We start from the raw sequence: 23,561 nt of genomic DNA, 5'->3' as shown, positions 1-23,561 counted from the left end.
CTTAGAAAAGAGCAGTACAATAACATTTTAATACGACACGCAGTGCCGTCAGGAACACGTTTGATCGGCAACCCAAAAACAAATGTTTTGCAAGAAGACAACGATCCCAAACATTCGGCAAAGATCTGTAGAAGCTACACAGCTAATAAAGAACTGTCTGTCCGAGGCTTTGCTCCGTGGTCGTAAGTGCTAGGAAGATGAAATTTGGCATGGACATATAAATCAATAAAGCCGACAAAGCCGTTCAATAAAATCTAAAAATTATTATTTTTTAGGGTACCTTCCCTTTGAACCAGAGGTCCAAAAAATATGAAAAAAATCGTGGAAGTAGAGCTTAACAAAAACATTAAATGAAAACTATAGCGGACATGATCAGTTTAGCTGATTTTAAGTTATCGCAAAAAGTTTCCCCTTAGTAAAAAGACGTACATCCACAGTTAAACGTTATTACGACATTAAATGGGTTGCTAAAGTTATTATACTTTAAGCTCTAGTTTAGCTTATTGTGACGGAAGACTAACTACGGAACCCTACACTGAGCATGGCCCGACGAGAATCATTTAACCATAAAAATTATTATGGTCGCCCAGATTGGTCATATACCACATAGTGGCGTACGTTACCATCATATACAGTCCATTAAAATGGTAAAGGAATTAAAAATGTAGGCACATCTTTTTCCTTCCTATTAGGATCGAAAAAATCAATCGCCAGATCACATTATTTATCACATTATGCTGTTATTAGAATTTAAGATTCTTATCTTGAGAATGTTGTTTTTTATAGATAATTATTTTCCTCCCGTGTTGTTTGTCACTTATTTATCGTCCCGTTATAGTTAATAATAATTGTGCGTCACTTATCTTTGAACTAGGTGAAATTTCATTTAAGATATATAAATTCAGTATCACAAACAGTTTACAATACGCAGGGTGGTGTCTCTTTTTATGCTGATGATATGCCGCTACACTATAAAAATAATAACTACAAAAACAATGATTACAGGCACTGAAGAAATTGCTGAAGGTATGAATGTATATTGAGCTATTTTGTGTATTACCATTGATTTGATTTGTTAATCATTTGAGGTTCTAACTTATCCTCCTCCTCGATGGCTCAAGAGGATGACAACAAGAAATGGGAGAATGTAAAAAAAAAAACCGATGAATAGAACAACTCATTGTCTTGTACCGGGAGATTGAAAAGTGATAACGCTGCTACTCGTTATTAGACATGACATGATAAAGGCTGCAGCCGTGTTTTCCTGGCCTAGCGCCAGGGTCCGCTGTCCTACTTAATTTTCTCTATAGAGCCGTGTATGGTAACAAAAATGCCTTCGAACCAAATAGCAATGAATGTATTATCCTACGTATTGTTCGTAATATTAGTTATTGTTCTGCCAAGTTTTATCCCATAAGTACTGGTCGGTTTTCGTGAAATGTTACTTCAAAGTTTTTATTGTATTTTCAAAATATTTTAAAAACTACCGATCCGATTTTTTCTTTAATAAACGTATGTTGTTAATGACCTAAAGAGGAATAATTTGCAAAATATTTCTAATATATTTTTTGACACTAATCAACGACATTTACTATTTTTTTACAATACTGTGACATCTCTTTCCGTACTAATATATTATGTTTGTTTCAAATTATTCGGCTTGGAGCAATATGGTGATTTTTAGAATAATCTTTAGGTATCTATATGGTGGTAGATCACACCAATATAGTTGGGTGTCTTCTGTATGGTTGATGATATTAATGATAACACTGTCTTTATTTATTAATGTCTTTTATTTAATTGAATATGCAGGCACAGAAAATATCATGAACAAAAAATGGCACTATTATTGAACAGTTAGAAATAACCCAAAGAACTTAATATTGAAGGCGCTGCACAGGATAAGTCTAAGTAGCTATAAACACAACCACCGAATTAGTTCGTTAGTCTTACGATTATATAATGTCTATTCACACTTATTAGTTTATTAGGTACTTGAAACGCACATTCGCAAGCACAAACATAAGTTAGTATACGTAATATGTTAATAACAATCACAGTCAGTTAGATCGAACGTAAATCTAAAAATTGCCGCGCGAGCGCAGGCGAGCCGCGTGATGGCGTCGTGACGGGCGAGTATCGACTGGTTAGACTTTCATGCGCGAGCGGCGGCGCGTTGTGTATAGGCTTGCCAGATGGTATCCAAAAGGAGGACTTGTCCTCCTTTTTCATGTTTTGTCCTCCCGTCCTCCCACACCTACTGTAAGTCCTCCTTTTTGCAGCATGTCATTGAAAATTTTGTGTCATGCGGCTTGCATGCTGAAGCGTGGTCAAAAGTCAAACGAGCCGCTCGGGCAATAGTGCGCAGTCAGTTAAATCTGTAATTCTTACTCAATACAACTTCAAAAACATGACATGTGAAGATTTTCATAATTATTTGTTAAAAAACCAAGAACTTCTTGTAAAAATTGGCAGCTCAGCTAAATATAATTAAAATAAAGTAAAATAATACAAAAAAATCGTTTAATTGTGAAAGTCCTCCTTTTTTATAGAAAATCCTCCTTTTTAGACCCATCTGCCCTCCTTTATCAAATTATGATCTGGCAACCCTAGTTGTGTATATCTATACTACGCTATGCGTATATTGATTTTAAAGTGTTGAACACTGATGCGTGTTTAAAATAACATTTTTAGGATACCGGATCTCAGAGCGAGGCTGCAAACCGCTCGACTCCAAGGTACAGGCAGTTAAGGAATTCCCGCCTCCTACAAGCGTCCGGCAACTTAGAGGTTTTTTGGGTATGCTCAATTTTTACAGAAGATTTCTTCCACGAGCAGCCCAGATCCAGGCTCCTCTCCACGCTTTACTGACTGGTGCAGTAAAAGGTTCCCAACCCATCACTCTCGAAGGAGAGACTCTAGCAGCCTTCGAAGTCTGCAAAGAGAGCTTATCCAATGCTGCTCTGCTGGCTCACCCCGACTGCTCCGCTAATCTCGCTGTGGTAACAGATGCATCTGATAAAGCCCTCGGTGCGGTACTGCAACAATTCAAGGACGACACATGGGAACCGCTCGCCTTTTTCTCGAGGAAGCTTACACCTGCACAAGTTAAGTACTCTCCCTATGACAGAGAGCTGCTTGCCATTTTTTGGTCATGATATTTTCTGTGCCTGCATATTCAATTAAATAAAAGACATTAATAAATAAAGACAGTGTTATCATTAATATCATCAACCATACAGAAGACACCCAACTATATTGGTGTGATCTACCACCATATGTACTCATCTAAGAGCAGTGTTGAAGAGAATAATATAATTATCGGTAGATTATTGAAAGAGGTTTATTGCCTGTATACTTTATGAAGTTGCAGCAGTAGTTTCGATTCGTCCCAAAAACACGTAAACAAAATAGAGTGAAGATAGCAAGATTAGCATACTTGGGTAATGCCTACGTTCCTACGAGTACCTATCGAAAAGTGAATACTGCATTAAAAACAGTTTCCTGCAATAAAAACTGTTTACAATAACAAGGATCAGACAAAAATATACACTATACAGCAGCCGGCGCTCGCGCCGCTCCGGCAGTGAGATCTCATCCGCGACGGCTAACGTACGCGAGTGCAGTGCTAACGCCAAATTTTATGTTATTTCGCTTTCTTTCGTGTTTCCTTCCTTCTGACTGTAACCTGTGCTTTCTATACTCTTGTGCCTGTGCTTCTTCACGCTTGTAACTGTGCTTAAACTTTTCAATTACGAGGGTCATGCCAAAAGAAGTTAGATACTCTATGGTCATTTGATCGATACTGGCCAGTTATACACCATTGTAAAGGTAGGTTATTTGCTAATAAATTCAAATATGGAACACTCGGAAAATGTTAGGATTCCTTTTTTAATTATTTTTTTTCTGGGTAATTTTGGAGGGAAATTTTCGCAACAATGGAGCTCACTCGACGTGATTTTCGTGTTATGATTTATTATGATTTTAAAAAAGGTTTAAAACCTCAAGAGTGTTTTGAACTTTTAGTTTCAACTTTTGGCGAGTCTGCTTGTTCACGTGCAACTGTTTTTAATTGGTTTGCTGAATTTAAAAGGGGACGAGAGACCTTTGAAGATGAGGCGAAGACCGGACGGCCGCCAACCGCAGTCACTCAAGAAAACGTACAGGCTGTGGAAAAAAATGTTCGTGCGAACCGACGAATTACATATGCAGAGCTCGAGCGTGAGCTGGGTATTGGATCAGCAGCATTGCAAACTATAATTCATTATCATCTGGCCCTTCATAAGCGTTGTTCAAGATGGGTGCCGCACAAACTCACCGATTTGCAAAAAGACCGCCGCGTAGATTGGTGCAAATTTATGATAGATAAATTCGACGCTGGCGAGAAAAAAAATGTATATGATATACTTACAGGTGACGAAACATGGCTATATAACTACGACCCCGAAACAAAGCGGCAGTCCACAGTATGGTGTTTTGAAGATGAGCCGACGCCAACAAAATGTCGCCGAACCCGAAGTACACAAAAACAAATGATTGCCTCATTTTTCTGCAAGACGGGACATATTGCTACGATAGTGCTAGAAGATCAAAGGACAGTCAACTCTGAATGGTATGTGACAGTTTGTGCCCCCAGAGTACTGTCAGCTTGGTGTGACAAGCGGCCGAAATCGGGAACTCAGCACCTGCTCTGGCACCATGACAACGCTGCCCCTCACACTTCTGCTAGAACACTTGACTATTTCAGCTCAAAAAACGTGACTATCTTGCCCCACCCGCCATATTCCCCCGACCTAGCCCCTTGCGATTTTTACTTATTTCCCAAAATTAAAGAAAAATTAAAAGGAAGGCGATTTGAGAACAAAGAAGATGCCCTGGCTGCGTATAATTATGAAATTTCTGAGGTATCTAAAGAAGAGTGGTCATCGGTATTTTCTAAGTGGTTTAGACGGATGGAAAAGTGTATACGTGTTCACGGTGACTACTTCGAAAAAATAGATAGCTGTAATAAAGAATAAAGTCGGTAACTTTTGAGTATCTAATTTCTTTTGGCATGACCCTCGTATACGTAGTGTGTCTACAACGGACGTATTATTCAACGCCCGATAGGCACCCTATAGGACCACGGTGTCGTAGTAATCGGTGAACATACTACATAAAAAAAAATTTCAAAAAATCATCATCATCTGGTGGTCTTTAAGAGAAAATGCTCGATTAGCTTAAGAAAACACCCAAATTACCATACACGTGCCTTAAAAATATGAGGAGTTCCCTCAACTGCTTATGGATTATGGATCACAACTAAATTTAAATGGTACCAACTTGGATATAACTCGTTTAAAAAAAAATACGCAAATCGGACCACGGGTGTCGGAGTACGATGAACGTACATAAAACAGCGATTGATAATAAGTTATTGGCAAAAATTTCATTTTTGGTACAAGCTTTTATCGCTGACTGTACTTTTCTTTCCACAGGCAACTAATACTCATCGAACAAATTCTAAAAACCCCAACACAATTGGACGTACTTCTGCAAACAGGAACCAACCCACACAACGTCAAAAAATTAGTTAAGTACACAGCTAAGCCGTAAAATGCACCTTATGTCGACCCTGTAAATATCAAAGTGATGTGACAAGTATAACCTATAAAAATATCATGGTCACAAAGTTACTAGCACTCTGTTTATAACTTTATAATAAAATAAAAAAAGATCCATGTCACATGATAACCCGATACATTGCTTAATATGCTTGTTATATTTATTCTAAAAAGACCCAAGCAACATGGTTCCTAGTTAAAGTATCTTCATTATTATTCCACATGGAACCATGCGGGTTGGTTCTCGTTTGCAAAACAAAAATCGAACAAGTTGATATGTTTGACATGTCTGATTTTATGGAGTGATTCATGTGGCGGACAAAACCGAAATATTAAACTGGTGTTGATGATGAAAGTGGTTTTAAATGACCATCCAACGCTTGAACAAATAAATATGAAATTCCTTGAATCGGGCCACAGTTTCCTCCCCAATGACACCGACTTTGGAAAAATTTAAACTGCTCTGAAACATCACCAGAGGCTTTACATGCCAGATGATTACATGGATATAATGAAGTCTTGCAAAAGAAATAATCCCATGAAAGTTCATCGAATGAATCAGCAGGACTTTCTTTCCTCTTTGAAGCTAGAGAAACATATAACTAATAGGAAAAAATACAATGACGGCACTAAAGTATCATGGCTGAAAACGAAAGAAATTAAGCTGGGAAAACATGAAGTTTGCAAAATATATATGAGGTCTTATTATGATGAGGAATTTAACGAAGTAGACATAAAAAAAAGGTTCGCGGAAGAGTGACCAATATATCGAAGGATATAATGGAGCCCTTGTGGCCATCTGGAAAGCCTATCCCAGATGCAAAGTTGAAGGACTTGAAAAGCCTTCTGCATCTGATTCCACAGGTGAACCATGATTTCTATGTTAAATTGATGCCCGATGAAAATATTGAGGATGACTTGGAAGGCTTTTCAGGTGAACCAGACTTCGAAATTGAGGAAGAAACCACTGAGTAGTAACAAAATAAATTTGGCAACAGATCTTATTTTAAGTATGTCTTGAGTTAAATTTGGATATTTTGATAACATAGAACTGTTTTTGAGTAAAGTATTGAATAATTAAGTGTTTTTGTGTAAAGTACGAGTATTGAGTACTGTTTAGTGTTTGTACTTTATATTCTTTGAAATAAAACAAGTAAAACATAGCTTATTATGGTTTTTTTATTACCTACTAGTAAAGTAACAAGGAACCAACCCTCACTGAATCTTTTTCGTTAACAGGGACCATAGACTTTTTAAAGAAAAAAAACGATATACGTTTTGTTTTTTGAGCAAGTTACCAGTAAAAACTGTAGAATGTAAGGATTTGTTCAGTATTTAAATCAAACTTTTTGATTTAACTTTCGCATGTTTTTTGTTTACACGTTTTAAACAAAAACTACTTTTTCTCGAAACTGCCATCGTGTGGGTTGGTTCCTGTTTGCAGAAGTACGTCCAATTAGGTTGCGTTGTTTTATCACAGAGTTCCTATGTTCACCTCTCGACTTACATATGTATGCAAATTTTCAGCTCAATCAGAAACCGGGAAGTGGATCAAAAACTTGCAAGATTTGATTACAAACAGACAACGGTCAGGTGAAAGTAAGAATAAAAGCTTGTAATAAACATAGATGTCGAACTAGCTCTGCAAAATGACCCCACACACATTGTGCCGAAGCGGGCGGGGCGTCAACTTTGTGCGTTTACCTCCGTACCACCCAGACTTTAATCCTATTGAGAATATATGGGCCAAATTAAAACAATACGTAGCTCAACGTATTGTTGACATGACTTTGACACGCGTAAAGAATCCACTGCAAGAGAGAGTCAATATACAAGTCCAGAAGATTGGAAATAAGTTTGTCAACACGCAATTAAATATGAAGAAGACTTCTGTGTAGTATATGAAAATAAAATAGACGATGTGATAAATTTATAATTAATAGAAATACCTCTGATATTGAATAGGCTCACACTAGGTATTGTTTTAAAAATTAATAAAATTAATATCACAATTTTAAAATTGTATAAGCGGACTACTCTGTTTAAACTGTAAAATTATATCTCAACAGTAAGTATATAGTAACTATCTATTTCCTGACTTTACGTTTTAAATAATAATCAAAGGCAGCCTTTTCATTTCATATTCTCGGTCCTCCAAGTCACAGGGGATGTTGGCGGATATTAGAGCCCTCCTCACGATGTCATTAAGAGCGTGGTAACGCGGAAACCTTCCCGAACAACGACAACAACTCAATGCGTGATGGCCATTCGCCTCCACCATAGAACCGCAGATGACATCAGAAATCACCAAGTTAATGATGACCTAGAGATTTCTGATTTTTCAAAATGATTCCTCTTTAGGTCTTTAACAACATACGTTCATAACAAAAGAAACGGATCAGTAGTTTTTAAAATATTTTGAAAAGTAAAAAAAACTGTCAATAATTATGAGATAAAACTTGGCAGATTAGTAACTAATATTACGACCAATACGTACGATATATTCATTGACTATTAGGTTCACAGGCATGTTTTGTTCCCATACACGCCTGTCAATTAACAAGGTCTGTTAAAAATTGTTATTTTTTGATAATTTTTTTTCAGGATAAAAATACAACCTTAGAGGTAAAATAACTGTAGGTAGATTATGTAATAACCGATAAACATATATTTAAAAACACGACGGTATCGGTAATGCGCAGCATTTAGGTTTGATTTAGGTAGCCATTACCAAATACTGACAGATAAGTGATGTGACAAAATCTCCTACGCCAAATATACACCAAATGTTTATTAAGATGCCACCCAAAAGTCCAGACATCAATCCCATAGAGATTTTTTGGGGCTTGATGGTCCAACACTGGGATCCTTCGATGGTGAGAACGACACAAAACTTAAAGAATCACGTTCTTGATGTTTGGAATTCGTTTAGAGGTACGGAAGTATGCTCAAAAATGGTTGGCTCAATGAGAGACAGACTTCAAGCGATCAGAGACGCTGATGGCGGGTATACTCATTATTGAGTTGGATATTTTTATGTTATAAATATTTTAAGTTGAACAGGATGTTTTAAGTTTGAGTTTATCTATAATACTATCAGCCTCTTTATACATTTCACAGTTTCATTTTATTAAAAACATAGAAATTAGATCGTGTTTCACTGCATTTCTATGTTCCGCTTTATTTCTGAAATTCTTAGGCGTTGTCAAGTAAGTAATAATTAAAAGGGGGAAATCGTTTATTTATATAGAGATATTACAAGTGTAAAAATAATATAAATAAAAAAAAATATCAGCGGAGGGTGATGGTAGTCAGTTGAGGGTGGAGGAGTTGGGTAGGGCTGCGCCATCCTTGTAGCCCAGGAAGTTTTGTAAAGATCTAAATATAAAAATAATTAAAATCATGTCAAAAAATAAAATACCGATATAACTATGGTGTGGTTGTCTGGTTTCGTGGCAGACAAAGTATTCATAAATATATAGGGAATAAACTTTTTGCGGATGTAATAAGACTAATAAATAAGGTTTTATTACGGATAGATAGCTATTCTTTGGTAGCTATAACTTCTAACTTTAAATTTTGACAATCGCCGAGTTATGCATATCGACGAATAAATATTTTTAATACGTCATTATTACAACCACAACGAAAAGAAAAGATGGATAGTCTGTTTTCATTGTGTTTTAATAGAATTGTAGCTAAGCTAAGCGATAACAAAGTAATTTCGTGGAGCATGTTAAAAATTAAAATTTCTGCAATTTCATAGACAACAAAGATTCTTTAAACCGAATGTTACATTTGACAACGGCGATGGTTATGACGACGATCAAATAAAAGCAATGTATTTGCTTTGTGAGCTATGTACCGGCCCCTGTTATATTGAATGCCGTCATTCACCATACAATTGTAATTGCGTATATGAATACACCCATAGATTCCTCGAATAAAATAACTTCATTGTTTTATTATTTTGTTTCATTGTCTTGGACGTATACCAGCCCGTTGGCTGAGTTACAAAAGAAAAGAAAGCCTTAGTCGCAAAGAGCGTATAACATGGCGTTTACGCCTAATATTTAATCTATGTTACTCTATGTTTACGCCCTTTAAAGCGGGCCACTCACACACCTGCCGCAGGTCCAATTTTGGAATTGGACCCTTAATTGCCTCCTTAATAGTGATGTGTGTAGAGAAGCAGGGGCAATTTTTAGATTGGGCCTGCAGCAGGGCGGCAGGGGCGCAAGACCTTCCTAGCTCCCTAGATTGTATCTACCGCCCTGCTAGGTTGTTACATGTGTAGTACGATTGGGGCAATTCCAGTCAGTTCATTGGTGACTACTGAACCAAACGGAGGTCACTTGTCACAATGAATAAAGGACGTGAAATTAGGACACGGAAAGTGCACGGTAGCACAGAAAGTGCCAAGGCGATACCAATCCTTTGGTGCTTTGATAACACAGGAGTCATTCTCGTCGACGTGCGTTCAGCGGGACTATCACTTACACACTGAGTGGCAGGCTAGTGTGTACAAAACAACCTAAAATTGCTCCGACCGCCGTGCGACCGGTATTGCCCCTGCGGCAGGTGTGTGAGTGGCCCGCTTAAGGCTAACGTTATAGATATGTATCAATATCAAGGCAATATAGTTGTGTATACATATTTTTGGTAACCTAGTTTTTTCGTATTTATATTTTTTTTTGACGTATTAAATAATGACCTAATTTAAGGCAGCTTCAATGTTGTAAAATCTGTTAAACACGTAATTCCAACAACGAAGTGACAGGTCAAAACATTAGACAAACGTATACAATGACAAGTCTGCACTGTTTTCGTGAATTGTCAAAACATTATATTCAAATTTGTTTCGTGTCACAAGACAGTAAAATAGATTTTCGCACGTTTATATTTTGTATACATATTTCTGTACTAGTAACTGAATCTATATTTAATGACATAAATATAATTACAATATATTTTGCATCATTTGCAGGATACTGATTATGTAACTTACATGTTATACAAGTTTTTGAACTTGCCTTATACATATATATGTGGCCATTGAAGTTTCCATATTTATTACTATTTGTATATATCTTTTAAACTTATTGTGATTACCTGTTTTTGTTCACATAACTTGCATAATTATATATCTTTGCCCGTGACTGTACGAGGAGGGAACAAAAAGTAGTGAGAACGACATATATACTCCTTGGTAAGAAAAAAAATACTGGCAGGCCTAGCTCAGATATTTGTAATATTAATAAAGAAAAAAATCTTCGATTCTCTTTTGTTTTTTTTTCTGAATGAAGTAATTTGTTTGCTTCGTGTCGGAATGTGTTCTAGAAAATGGAGAAAAACGAAATGCGAGCCGTTATTAAATACCTCTGTTTAAAAAAGTTAACGACATAAGAGATTCATTGCGATTTGGAGGCAACATTAGGAGAGTCTGCTCCGCTGTATTCCACTGTCGCAAGGTGGGCTTCTCAATTTCGAGTAGGGAGAACGAACACGGAAGACGAACATCGTTGCGGCCGTAGATCGACGTCAGTCACCCAAGAAAAAGTTGCGAAAGTTGAGAAAATTGTATATAGAGCGATCGAAGAGTTACCATCCGTTACTTAATTCAGAAAACGAGCATTTCATATGGAAGTATTCATTCCATATTGAAACAATCTTTGAGTATATGAAAAGTTTCCGCAAGATGGGTGCCGAGGATGTTAACCGACAGTCAGAAACAAAATCGACTTGACATTTCGAAGACATTGTTGGACAAGTTTCAAGAAGATGTCTGAAAACTTTTTGTCTCGTTTCGTAATAATGGACGAAACGTGGGTCCATCATTTTGATTCCGAGACAAAACAGCAATCTTCGCAACAGAAACGGCCATCATCACCGACCCCGAAGAAGTTTTGTGCCGTGGCATCGGCTGGCAAGGTTATGGCCTCAATATTTTAGGACTCAGAAGGGATATTGTTGATTGATTACCTGGAGCGTGGTAGTGGTTCCAGGCCAATATTATGCAGCTTTAATTCCCAAGTTGAGGAATGCCATCAATTAGAAAAGGAGAGGGAGACTCGAAGGGGCGTGCTGTTTCATCACGACAACGCACCCGCCGCACAGGTCGGCAGTTGCGATGGCTGCCATTCAGCAAGCTGGCTTCGAATTGGTTAACCACCCCCCTTATTCACCAGATATGGCGCCTAGCGATTTTTATCCGTTCCCCAAATAGTAAGAATGCTTAAGGGGAAACAGGTACGAAGACGATAACGAGGTGATGGATGCCGTGGAGAGATTTTTGCAGGACCATGACAAAACTTTTTTTTTTAAGTGATTGAAGCCTTGGAAAAGCGCTTGACTCGATGTGTAGAAAGACTCTGAGATTATGTAGAAAAATCTCATTCTCATTACTTTTTGATCCCTTCTCGTATAATTTATCTCACGAATATTTGGACACACTCTTTTTAAATGGCCTTCTTTTAAACGTACTCCTTGAACTTGCATATAGTTTGGTCGTGACCTTGTTCGCCACAGCAGCACTGTTATCGTGGGCCCCACGAGCTCTGGGTCGGCTGCGCCGCCCCGTCGAGCGAAACGTGCGCTGCTGGTGCCGCGCCCCTGTCCCGATGCCGGCGCCGTGTATACGCATGAAGATCGTCTTTGGAGCTAGACGGTTTTTTGTCTACAACATTTGCGGCGTTTTTGGCAGCGGCTTCCAATGATACCGCCATTTTGTAAGCCCTTTTGAAGTCTAAATGATTTTCTTCGCAAAACAAGCGTTGTGTTAAAACCAGTCTGTATAATGGACGCAACAAAGTAATGAGTGCTCCCAAATTAAGATATAAGTTGTCCAGTTAAATAGTGATTCCTGCAAAATTCCAAGATATGGAAAGTCGAGAAAATTGTATAGAGCGATCGAAGAGTTACCATCCGTTACTTAATTCAGAAAACGGGCATTTCATATGGAAGTATTCAATCCATATTGAAACAATCTTTGAATATAAGAAAAGTCTCCGCAAGATGGGTGCCGAGGATGTTAACCGACAGTCAGAAACAAAATCGACTTGACATTTCGAAGACATTGTTGGACAAGTTTCAAGAAGATTCTGAAAACTTTTTGTCTCGTTTCGTAATAATGGACGAAACATGGGTCCATCATTTTGATCCCGAGACAAAACAGCAACCTTCGCAACAGAAACGGCCATCATCACCGACCCCGAAGAAGTTCCGTGCCGTGGCATCGTAAGTTGTCCAGTTAAGTAGTGATTCCTGCAAAATTCCAAGATATGGCTTTGGCTGATTACATTGATGATGAAAATATGATATTATTATGTTCTAAAAACGCAAAAAGAAGATTGATAATATTTTTTGCGACGGTACGTTCAAAACTTGCCCACAACCTTTCAAACAACTGTATACTGTAAACGTATATGACGATGAAACACAGTCGGTAGTACCTTTAATTTTTGCAGTGCTAGAAAATAAACAGAAGAAAACGAATGAATTACTAGTCAGATTAATTAATTCACAGTTTTCATCATGTACTCTCGAAAAAGTAACATTAAACTTCGAAAAGCGGCGATTAAAGGCATTAAAAAAGTCTTCAATAACATTTAAATAAAGTTATGCTACTACCATTTTAATACATCTTTATTTCGGAAAGCTAAAATATATTTGCCTGTAAAGACACGTAGCATGTTGTGCTGGGCTAGCCCGCTTACCTTCGGCATTTATAAATAAGGGCTTTGAATACGTTATGAAAGGAAGCCCCAAAGGATAGAGACATTACAAAATTTAACAAGTACTTCAATAAACAATGGTTTGACCGTAATGAATTTTGTGACTTATTTTATTCAGTGATAACGAATTTTTTTTATTCGGTGAACGAAATCTCTTTTATTCGCTGATAACGAAATTTTTGTATTTACAACAACACATTGTAAAGAATGGATAAAAAATATAAACACATATTTTTTTAGATGGAACGTTCAAAAAAGTATCATACCCCTATGTCCAACTGTGCACGATTCACGGCGATATCGGATCAAATAATGAATATACAAAAGTCTTCCCATGCATATATAAACGTCAGACAACCTACAACAGAGTATCCCAAATGATTAAAAGACAATTTATCAAACTTGTTTAAAGTAGACTTTGAAATTGCAGCGACTAAACGCTCTACGGGCGATCTATCCGTCCTTGCAGATAGCTGGTTGCTATTTTCATTACAGCCAAGCATAATGCTAATATTGATGTATATTCAACACGTACATGATGAATCAGTGGATTAAAATTGACATAATCAAGTGTGATCTTGCGAGTGTGGATAAGTTAAGTTGTTTATTTGTACTATGTGAAGTTACATGTTGATCGCTTCGTTTTATTTCTCATACGAATTTGGCCTAAAACCCAACAGCCGTGGACAGTAATTTTGACAAAAACATAAATGAGATTATCGATAATAACCTTAAAACATAACGTAATAAATCTATACATTTTTTTGTAATAGAGTTTGATCGCAATCTAATTTAATTTTCATTTTCTTTATAAATAATGATAGCAATACATTTTACGTAACAGCTTTTTTTAATGAACGAAGAGCGACTGTTAATATTTGCGTCTAAAACATAAATCGAATGAAATTAAATGCGATTAGACAAAGATCGACTAGTGCTAATTGCTTCTTGTAAAATAAATTATTGTAATAAAAATATATTAGAGAAGGGAACGCCTGAGAACATCTGCCAATGGTGACATGCGTGATCGGAAACAAAGTCTAGTGGAGAGAAATGCAACTGAGGATTGTCTTATGCGGAACTAACGTTTGGGGACTTGATCTAACCACTCGAAATATCGCAAAAGATATTACCTTCATTAGAAACCCAACGCGCCCCTGCGTAGTAGAGGTTACTTACACAACTGTAGCTAGCAATTGCATTTACATATGCTATATTTTCCATATCATAAATTCAACAAAATCAATGAAACATACTTCACTCGAAACAAAAAATCATTGCCATGTTACGAGTGCTCAAGTTGTTATAGAAATTGAATTTAAAAATATCGACATTTCTTTTTATTTAATGAAAATGTTAATGCTCGTTTACAGATTACCTGTAATTTGTGTTATTACTGTAATGATGTTTGTTTCTACTTGTAACCGAACGTAACTACAGACTGTCTTAAATGAACTAATGCTTGTGTCAGTGACAGTGACAGCGATCGGTGGTTGTTAAGTACAGACGCTGTTGAATATGAATGAACTGGGTAACTATAGGGTTACCTAGGAGAGAGTAACTTGAAGCTTGATCGTGTTTGAACTCACATGTAAAACAGATTCCAAAAAATAATAAAATAAACTCAGTGTTAACATAACAAATGTTTTATTACTAAACTTTACATGGCGCAGTCGGCAATCGAACATTTGAAGAAGATTCGTTGTGAAAATAATTAATTAGAAGAATACGGACGACGAGAAAAGTGAAGCAAAATGTCGGGAAATGCTATTGAATTTAGAATGCTCGCACCGCTGCAACTAGGTTCAGTGGGTGATATGTTGATAAAGCAGAGGAATTTCAAGCAACAGCTGAAAATTTTTATTGCGGCCGCTGGATCAACAACTGTGGCCGAGACGAGAAAGTCGGCAATATTATTGAATTGTATTGGACAAGAAGGACTACTTGTACTATAATTAATAAAGTACTCGGAAGACACCCGAAAAATTATGAACTTCTCAAATTATTTGATGAATCCATTGAACCAAAACAAAATGAACTGATTAAAAGTTTAATTTCAATAACAGAAAGCAAGAAGATGGAGAGACTTTTGACAACTTCTATATTGCTATCAGAAAATTGATAAAGAACTGTAACTAAAAGACGAGACACAATTTTTTTTTGTCTCAGTACATAAAAAAAAAAATTGTGTCTCGTTTAAGTGACTTATAATCTTAGAGAAATAAATATATTTGAACTGAACTGAATTTGTATTATAATAAAATGTCTAACATTGTAACATTTCGCTTGCAATCGGGAAGGAACTGGCTTTTGAGACACGGGGTAACCTACTTTGAGAACCAGGAACCAATGTTTTGTAATACACAAAGTTGCGATAAAGATTATTTTATTTATTTTTTAATGGCATCAACGGAAATAGAATTCATTAAAACAAAGTGGGGTGGTGTAACAACGTTGTAAGGTGGTCAAAAATGTCACAGAAAAACAATTATGCTTGTGGTAACTCGTTCTGGTATTTTAACAATAAAAGCGATTGTAAGGGAAGTTGAACATTAAGAATGAGATCATCAACCAGAAGTTCAACGATGCACGGCGGGCTGAAAATCGGCCTTCATAGAAATAGAAAACGAAGTCTTAAATTTGAACTTTTTTTATTGGAATAGCTTTTGTTGGGTTTTATTATGTCCCAAAATTAATCTTAGCTAATTTGGTTAAAAAAATAATTAATCATAATTTTTTTTTTCAAAATCTTTGTATGGCGCGTATCAGAAAAATCGAGTTTTCTCCGAACATAAAAAGTTAATCGTAATATCCTGAGAGATAATTTTAAAACCAATTATTCTTGATTTTTCCACATAATTAGAATGTTCCTACGGGGTGCACTTTAAAAAAAAATCGATATACATTTTATTTTAATACGGTTACACTCGTTATTTTGACTACAAAAAATGAATTTGAGTTTGATCGAACCAATAACTTACGCGTAGTGAATTTTTGTTCTAAGCAAATGTATGGAGCGTACGAGTACCTATAACAGTTTTTTTTTTCAAAAATTAAAGGTATACCGTAATATCCTTGCAGATGATTTAAATACACATTATTAAGAATATTTTGACATAACGCGAACTTTTCTACCGTATGCACTTATTTAATAAAAAATTAACTTTTTTTTTCATGCTGAAATAGCTTTTTCTCATTGTTTTAATCAAATAAATAATAAACATACAAGAGTTACAAGTAGAAAATTGAAAATAAAACCATTACATCCTTAGATTATTACCCTTGTATCCTCTTTATTACATTATTTTTGTACTTAATGAAACAGTATTCAACAAATGACACATTGACAACTGATGAGTTTAATCATTAAGGTTTTAATCATTATGCTTATAATTAGACGTAAAACTAATTACAATAACAATGATATAGAATGGTGGTGTTCATTAGTACTTGCAATAAATAGGTAAGGGGTACATTTTATATTTTAGTTCATCTTGAGCTTCTTAACCGCCAACTTATACGACCATAAACCATGGACAGTCTTATTACGAACTTGGACTTGTTTGTTATCCTAAAATCTCAAGGATCTAGTTTAAATCACGAAGCTTTGTTTGAAATATTGCTAACTAAATCAAACCTTAACCTATCAGAAGAAGATCGTGACACCTTGAAATAATTTTGCCGAAGATTTACAAGAGCTGCTACTGACAGATGGAAGAAAAGCCAACGGAACACAGAAATATTTAGAACAATGTATGGATCCTGGTTAGAAGCAAATATTGACTGGCCAAGTTGCTTTTATCTTCAGTTGGATCTTCACTTAGCCCACACATCAACCAGCAGTGAACTAAGCACATCATCAACTGGAACTATGACACGATTGAAACGTAAACCATTCGAAGACCTCGGAACGAAGCAGAAAAAAAACAGATGCAGCGATCTAAGCGTTGAAAACACAGACGAAGTGGTGTTTTCAACTGTCGGGGTGAAATTGCATCAGTAATAGAATATATGTTAAAGAACCCAGAATCAGTCCAGAAGTTCACTGTAATCATCAAGAAGCCTGGTTCTACCGCGTCACTTACAGCAGAGAAGGCATTAGGTCTACTGATTTCTTTGAAGTTATCTAAATGGCAATACATAACTTTGCGAGAGACAGCAATCAGATAGGGTGCTTCAAACTTATACCCATCGTATTACAAAGTCCAGAAGGCTAAATTAGATTGTTATCCACCTACGCAATCTGTTACTGTAACGGATTTTTCGTGTGAGATAACATTGCAAGCTTTGCTGGATTTAACAGTTACACTCATTTTGAATAGTTTACAGGAACAAGTATAAGACATGCAGTTAATTTGATTTCTAAATGAGGATTTGACGGTGTTTCCAGTCAAAGCCGGTACAAGCAGAAAATTGGTGGCAGTGAACAAGATGACTCAAGCATTTTTATGATGACTTTAGTGCCACTAAAGCTTATCTCTGGCGATAAAACAATTTGGACAAATCCAAAACCATGTTCTGCTTCATATTGTCGTCCAAAGCAATTTACATTTACTAAAGAGAACAAAAACTTTGTTCTAGCTCAAAAGAAAAAAATAGACGATGAAATCAAAGACCTAGTACCCACAGAACATAGGAACAACAAAGTGACACATAAGCTAAGATGACGATGGTAGATGGCAAAATCTGCACATATCTTTCACAGGCTAAGTCAAGTGCAACATGCGTTTTATGTTTAGCTAAGCCTAATGAAATGAACAATATAGACAAAGTTTCGAAAAAACAGTGCCTGATACTACCTTATATGAATTTGGATTATCATCTTTACAAGCCCGGATCAATACCATGGAATGCCTTCTTCATATAGCATATCGATTGGACTTTAAAGAATTTTATGCAACTGAAAAGAGGGGCCTTAAACAGAAGATGGAACTACGGAAGAAGATTATTCAAAATCGCTTCAAAGACGAACTAAATCTTTTAGTCGATGTAGTAAAACAAGGTTCTGGAACAACGAATGAATGATGGAAACAGCACGAAAATTTTTTGAAGATCCTGAAAAAACAGCTAATATCACTGGACTGGACAAACAATTGATTCGGACATTTGCTGTAATTCTGCAACCTGCCACATCAGGTGAAGTAATTGACACTGAAAAGTTTAAATCCTACTGCAGAGCTACAGCGGACGTCTATACAAAATTTTACAGTTGGTATAAGATGCCCCCAACAGTGCACAAATTGCTGATCCTTGGCACAGATATCATTGAACAAAATGATATTGTACCGATTGGTCATCTCTCTGAAGAAGCATCCGAGGCACGCAACAAAGACTTCAGAATGGTCAGAGAGCATCACTCACAAAAAAAAACGAGACAAGATTCGAACAGGGATGTTTTTAATATGTCACTTTTGTCTTCCGATCCTGTCGTTTCTTCAATGAGGCCAACAATAAGTGGAAAAAAGAAACAGGCTTTCTTCCCAGAAACTTTAGAATTATTCATTTGTCTGGAACCTCAAGAAGAATAAGTGACAGATACCTCAAATGTGTGCCCTGATTCTGAAATGGACACGACCCGCGACTAGGAAAACTAAACTTTCAGGATTCCAATATTAGCATTAGAATACTTTTAATTCCGATAGCATTACACATACTTATTCCTGCTTTTATATAAACCAATTATTGATAATGTTACTGATATTTATTTAATTAAGTAAGTTCGTAGTATCTACTAATGTTTTTAACCGGACCTCATTAACGATCATTAATTTTAGACTCATCAGTTGTCAATATGTCAAATTTGTTAAATATTGTTTCATTAAGTACAAAGATAATGTAATAAAGAGGATACAAGGGTAATAATGTAAAGGATGTAATGGTTTTATTTTCAATTTTCTACTTGTAACTCTTGTATGTTTATTATTTATTTAATTAAAACAATGAGCAAAAGTTATTTCAGCATGAAAAAGTAAGTTTTTTTAATTTTTTATTAAATAAGTGCATACTCTAGATCTGAAGAAGGCATTCGACCGCGTTCCAAGACCTTTGATCTGGCAAGCAATGCGCTCCCAAAAGATCACAGAATGCTATGTAAATATTGTAAAGGACATGTATGTTGAGGTCGGGGTTCATGAAGGTTCGGCAATCAGCCCCCTACTTTTTAACCTGGTGATGGACTTTTTGACAGCAGAGACACACCAACCTGCGCCTTGGTGCATATTATACGCGGATGACGTCGTCCTAATTGATGAGGATCCGGCTGTCCTGGAAGCAACCCTTGAAAGGTGGAGAACGTCACTTGAAAGCGGTGGTCTCAAAATCAGCAGAGAGAAAAAAGAGCACATGTACTGCAATTTCTCGGAAACGACTACCCAACACACCATTAGACTCCAAAATTCTACTCTCAAGAATGTGGATTCCTTCAAGTACCTTGGCAGCATGCTATCAATAAACGGCGATATAACTTTCGACATAACGCACCATATAAATGCTGGATGGCAGAAATTGAGAGATCTGACGGGTGTCCTCTGCGATCCCAGAATGCCCCTAAAAATAAAAGGTCTATAAAACCGCAGTATGGCCTGTCGTGATCTATGGCGCGGAATGCTGGCCGACTACCAAGCAACAGCTGAACAGAGTTCATAAGGCGGAAATGCGGATGCTCAGGTGGACTGCAGGAGTGACCATGCTCGATAAAGTGTCTACATCCGCGGAAGCTATAAGATCAGGCCAATAAAAACCAAAGTCACAGAATCGCGGCTGGTACGGCCATGTCATGAGAAGACCAGATGACAACATGACAAAAAGTGCGTTAAGCCTCATATCGGGACCAAATGCTAGATTGAGTGGTGCCGTTTTTGCACTGCGAAAACTAAAAAACCCCTTATATCTCGGGACGCTTTAAGATCCGTGTACTAAGCGCATTTCCACTCATTAATATCTTACGGGACGATAATATGGGGAAACTCAACAGATTCAAGACGAGTTTTAGTTATTCAAAGACGCGCACTACGTATCTTGGCCGGAGTGAATGCTAGACACTCGTGTAGGGATCTGTTTGTAGAACATCGTATTATGACACACTTTGCCGTATATATTTTTGAAATCATTATGTTCGTTAGAAACAAAACGCGTTCATGTTGAGGGTATAAATGTCCGTTCGACGGGACGGCTGAGAACTGTTCCCCGCCGTAAGGCCTTAGCTCAAAAAAATCCTCGTGTGATAGGACCTACATATTATGAATGACTTCCAGCCGATATAAGAAGTGAACTGTGTGATCAGACATTCAAACACCGATTGAGAGATTTTTTGTTGGATAGACCGTTGTATTCTATTAATGAATTTATGAACGATATATAGATTTTGACGATCCTCTACAGGAGATACTATGTTGACATTATTTTAAAATACTAGTATCCTGTAATTATTTAATTTTTGAATTGATATTTTATTGATTATGTTTTTGTATATCTGTTTTGACGATCATAATATGAATTCTTGTAGATTGACATGCCTGCAACTTATAATGTAATCTGTATTATGGAATAAATAAATCTATCTATCTATCTAATCCTCGTGGCAGACCCCTTACTACATGGATGTCAGTAATTAAAAAATACCTCTCCAATAACAATTTAGACCCAGCGACGATCCAGAAACGATATCTCAGGAGAAGGAGGATCAGGAGAAGGAGGATTAGGAGAGCCGACCCCAATTAGAAATGGGACAAGGCCGGAAGAAGAAGAAGCCATTTTGTTAATGGTATGGTCGGTTTGGATACCCTCGAGCTGCGCCGAAAAATTGCAATACTATGCCACTACTACTTGGTTTTGCGCCATAAGGTGGACAATCCGCTTGTTTTGAGTAGGCTTAATTTGTTTGTACCGGATAATTTTACGAATGCGGTGGGACGCAAACGGCGACGCGCGCGAAATCTTTTTGCCGTTACAGCCGGTAAAACTAGAACCCGTCAAGCTTGCAATGCACCTACTGCCAGAGCCGTTACACTCATCAATCAGTTTCTTTCACAGATCCAGGACGCTGGTGTATTTGCCGATAACATGGGACTATTAAAAGCAAAAATAGTTCAATTTTCAAATCTTTTAGTCCGTTCCATGTAAACAAATAATTGTGTGCTTACGTTGTTAAATTTACATTTATTTTAACTTATTTGTAATTTAGTATTTATAATACCTAACCCTAATTTAATATATTTATTCACCTGTAATTTGACATAATTAAATTTAATTGTAACTTAATTTTTATCTAATTGTTATTTGACGTAATTTAATTTTACTTTGTATAATTGTGTTATTTAATTTATTTACATTGACATTGTTTGTATTGTTTTATCTTGTAAGCGTTTTGGGGTCACCTGTGAGCCCGCAAGAGTTTTTCACTAATAAAATAAAATGTGTTTAAACATTTTACTAAAACCGTTAGTAGAATGAATTGAATTACTCGTTGGTAGATTTTTACTGTCTTCCGTGTGCTCCTTTTCAAAGCTCTCTTTAATTGCCTTCTATTTTATAATATCACCCCACTTAGCAGTGTCCATATGATGATATAATAAGTACAGTCCGGTAACTCTCAGAATGACATTCGTTTTTTGGGTAAAATCGGACGTAATCGCTTTAAAAAAATTACAGTGTCTTACTGATTTAGTTGCAATCCAACACCCAAAGAGTGCAGCGCAGTCGCCTTTTCAGCCTTAAACAACATATATACGTTAATACCACCTAGTAGATAAATTTAATATTTAATTTCAGATACTTGGCAATTAATTTAACGGGGACTCGTCTCAAAAAGGGTATTTCCTTAAATAGTTAATCACGGGAATTAAAAAAAAAAGCGGAAACTTTTAAGAATATTGATAGTTTTAAAATATTTTAATATGTAGAATTCAAACCGCGTGATATAAGGAACAAGAATTTAAAAAAATATGAAAAATATTAAGCGAAGTCGACCTAAAACCTCTACCCATGCCCTTTCGAACGCTAAAGAAAAAGAGACCGAAAAAAAGACTTTGTATTAAAACTGGATAGTTTTGATTACGATGCAATCAAGAGGATGGTAATAATAGATTCAATTAACACCCGAATTTGAACAATTTGCGATTGAAGCTAACAGAAGGTTTAATTTCAAGAGTTCTACAGTCACGTTTCAAAGCATGATGTGCGACTGAAAAGGACCAAATATTTAGAGTCGTATATATACACACGTCGCTCGTTGATAGCAAGGGTTGGCCAGACTCTAGCAACGCAGTGCGTCTCATAATAGCTTCCACCGGCAGTGAAAATGGGTTATGTATAAGTCTACAGACACAACAGGCAATTATCACAAAGAGATGAATAGCGAGCACTATGAAAAATAGCTTAAAAATCGGTTTATTCCAAATTTGCCGTCGAATTCAGTGTTAGTAGTTGATAATGCCCCATATCGCAACAAATACCCTGAAAAACTAACAAGGAAACAAGACACGATAGATTGGTTTATAATACATGATAATCCAGTAGACCCCCGCTTTACATAACCACGAAGTTACGAAATTATCTTGCAACACATATACAACATATACAATATATTGGCTGAACATGGTCTTTCTGTTCTGCGTTTACGTCCGCGCCACCCAGACTTTAATCCTGTTGTGAATATTAATTTATTAAAACAATACGTAGCTCAATGTAATGTTGACATGACTTTGACAAGCGTAAAGAATCTACTGCAAGAGAAAGTCACAAGATTAGAAAACAGTTTGTCAACACGCAATTAAATGTGAGGAAGACTTCCGTATACACTACCTCCGGACGCATTTCAAATTTTGATTCTATTTTATTTAGATTATGAAAAAATCTCAATATAGTCATCAACCGAATATTAAGCATATAAGTAAAATCATTAAATTAGGGCTTATTTTACATTGAGACAATAGGTATCCTTAACTTTTTGCAGTAAGTTTAAAACGAAATGGTGAGTTACCGCCGTTACCTTCGCGTGTTACCGCCGATACCCAATGTATCTTTCTAAAATGCGAATCATTCTGAGAGTTAACGGACTGTAGAAATTAAGACACGACACCGAACTCATTTGCTAATACCTTATATAATACCTACTTTAGGTATTATTGAAATTTGCAAAGAAGATTTTAATACTTTTGTTAGAATTATGTATTAAGCATCTACTTTTCTCGACAGAAAGTATACGCATTATGTATTATCACGGATG

At 36.4% G+C, this 23,561-nt stretch overlaps 1 protein-coding gene across 2 annotated transcripts in view; it reads left to right on the top strand.

Moving 5' to 3' along the window:
- LOC133523300 (GYF domain-containing protein gyf-1-like) overlaps positions 1 to 23,561 on the top strand; it is an 87,163-nt gene that overhangs the window by 18,564 nt on the left and 45,038 nt on the right. For both annotated transcript variants that reach the window (XM_061858839.1, XM_061858918.1), the window contains exons 7-8: positions 1,006 to 1,026; positions 8,208 to 8,228. In XM_061858839.1, the coding sequence (XP_061714823.1) occupies positions 1,006 to 1,026; positions 8,208 to 8,228 (42 nt within the window). The remainder of the gene's footprint in view (positions 1 to 1,005; positions 1,027 to 8,207; positions 8,229 to 23,561) is intronic.

The sequence above is a fragment of the Cydia pomonella genome, chromosome 1 (genome assembly GCF_033807575.1).
Source record: "Cydia pomonella isolate Wapato2018A chromosome 1, ilCydPomo1, whole genome shotgun sequence".
NCBI lineage: Eukaryota > Metazoa > Arthropoda > Insecta > Lepidoptera > Tortricidae > Cydia > Cydia pomonella.
The sequence above is the reverse complement of the archived record's forward strand: the minus strand, read 5'-3'. Positions and strand labels throughout refer to the sequence as shown.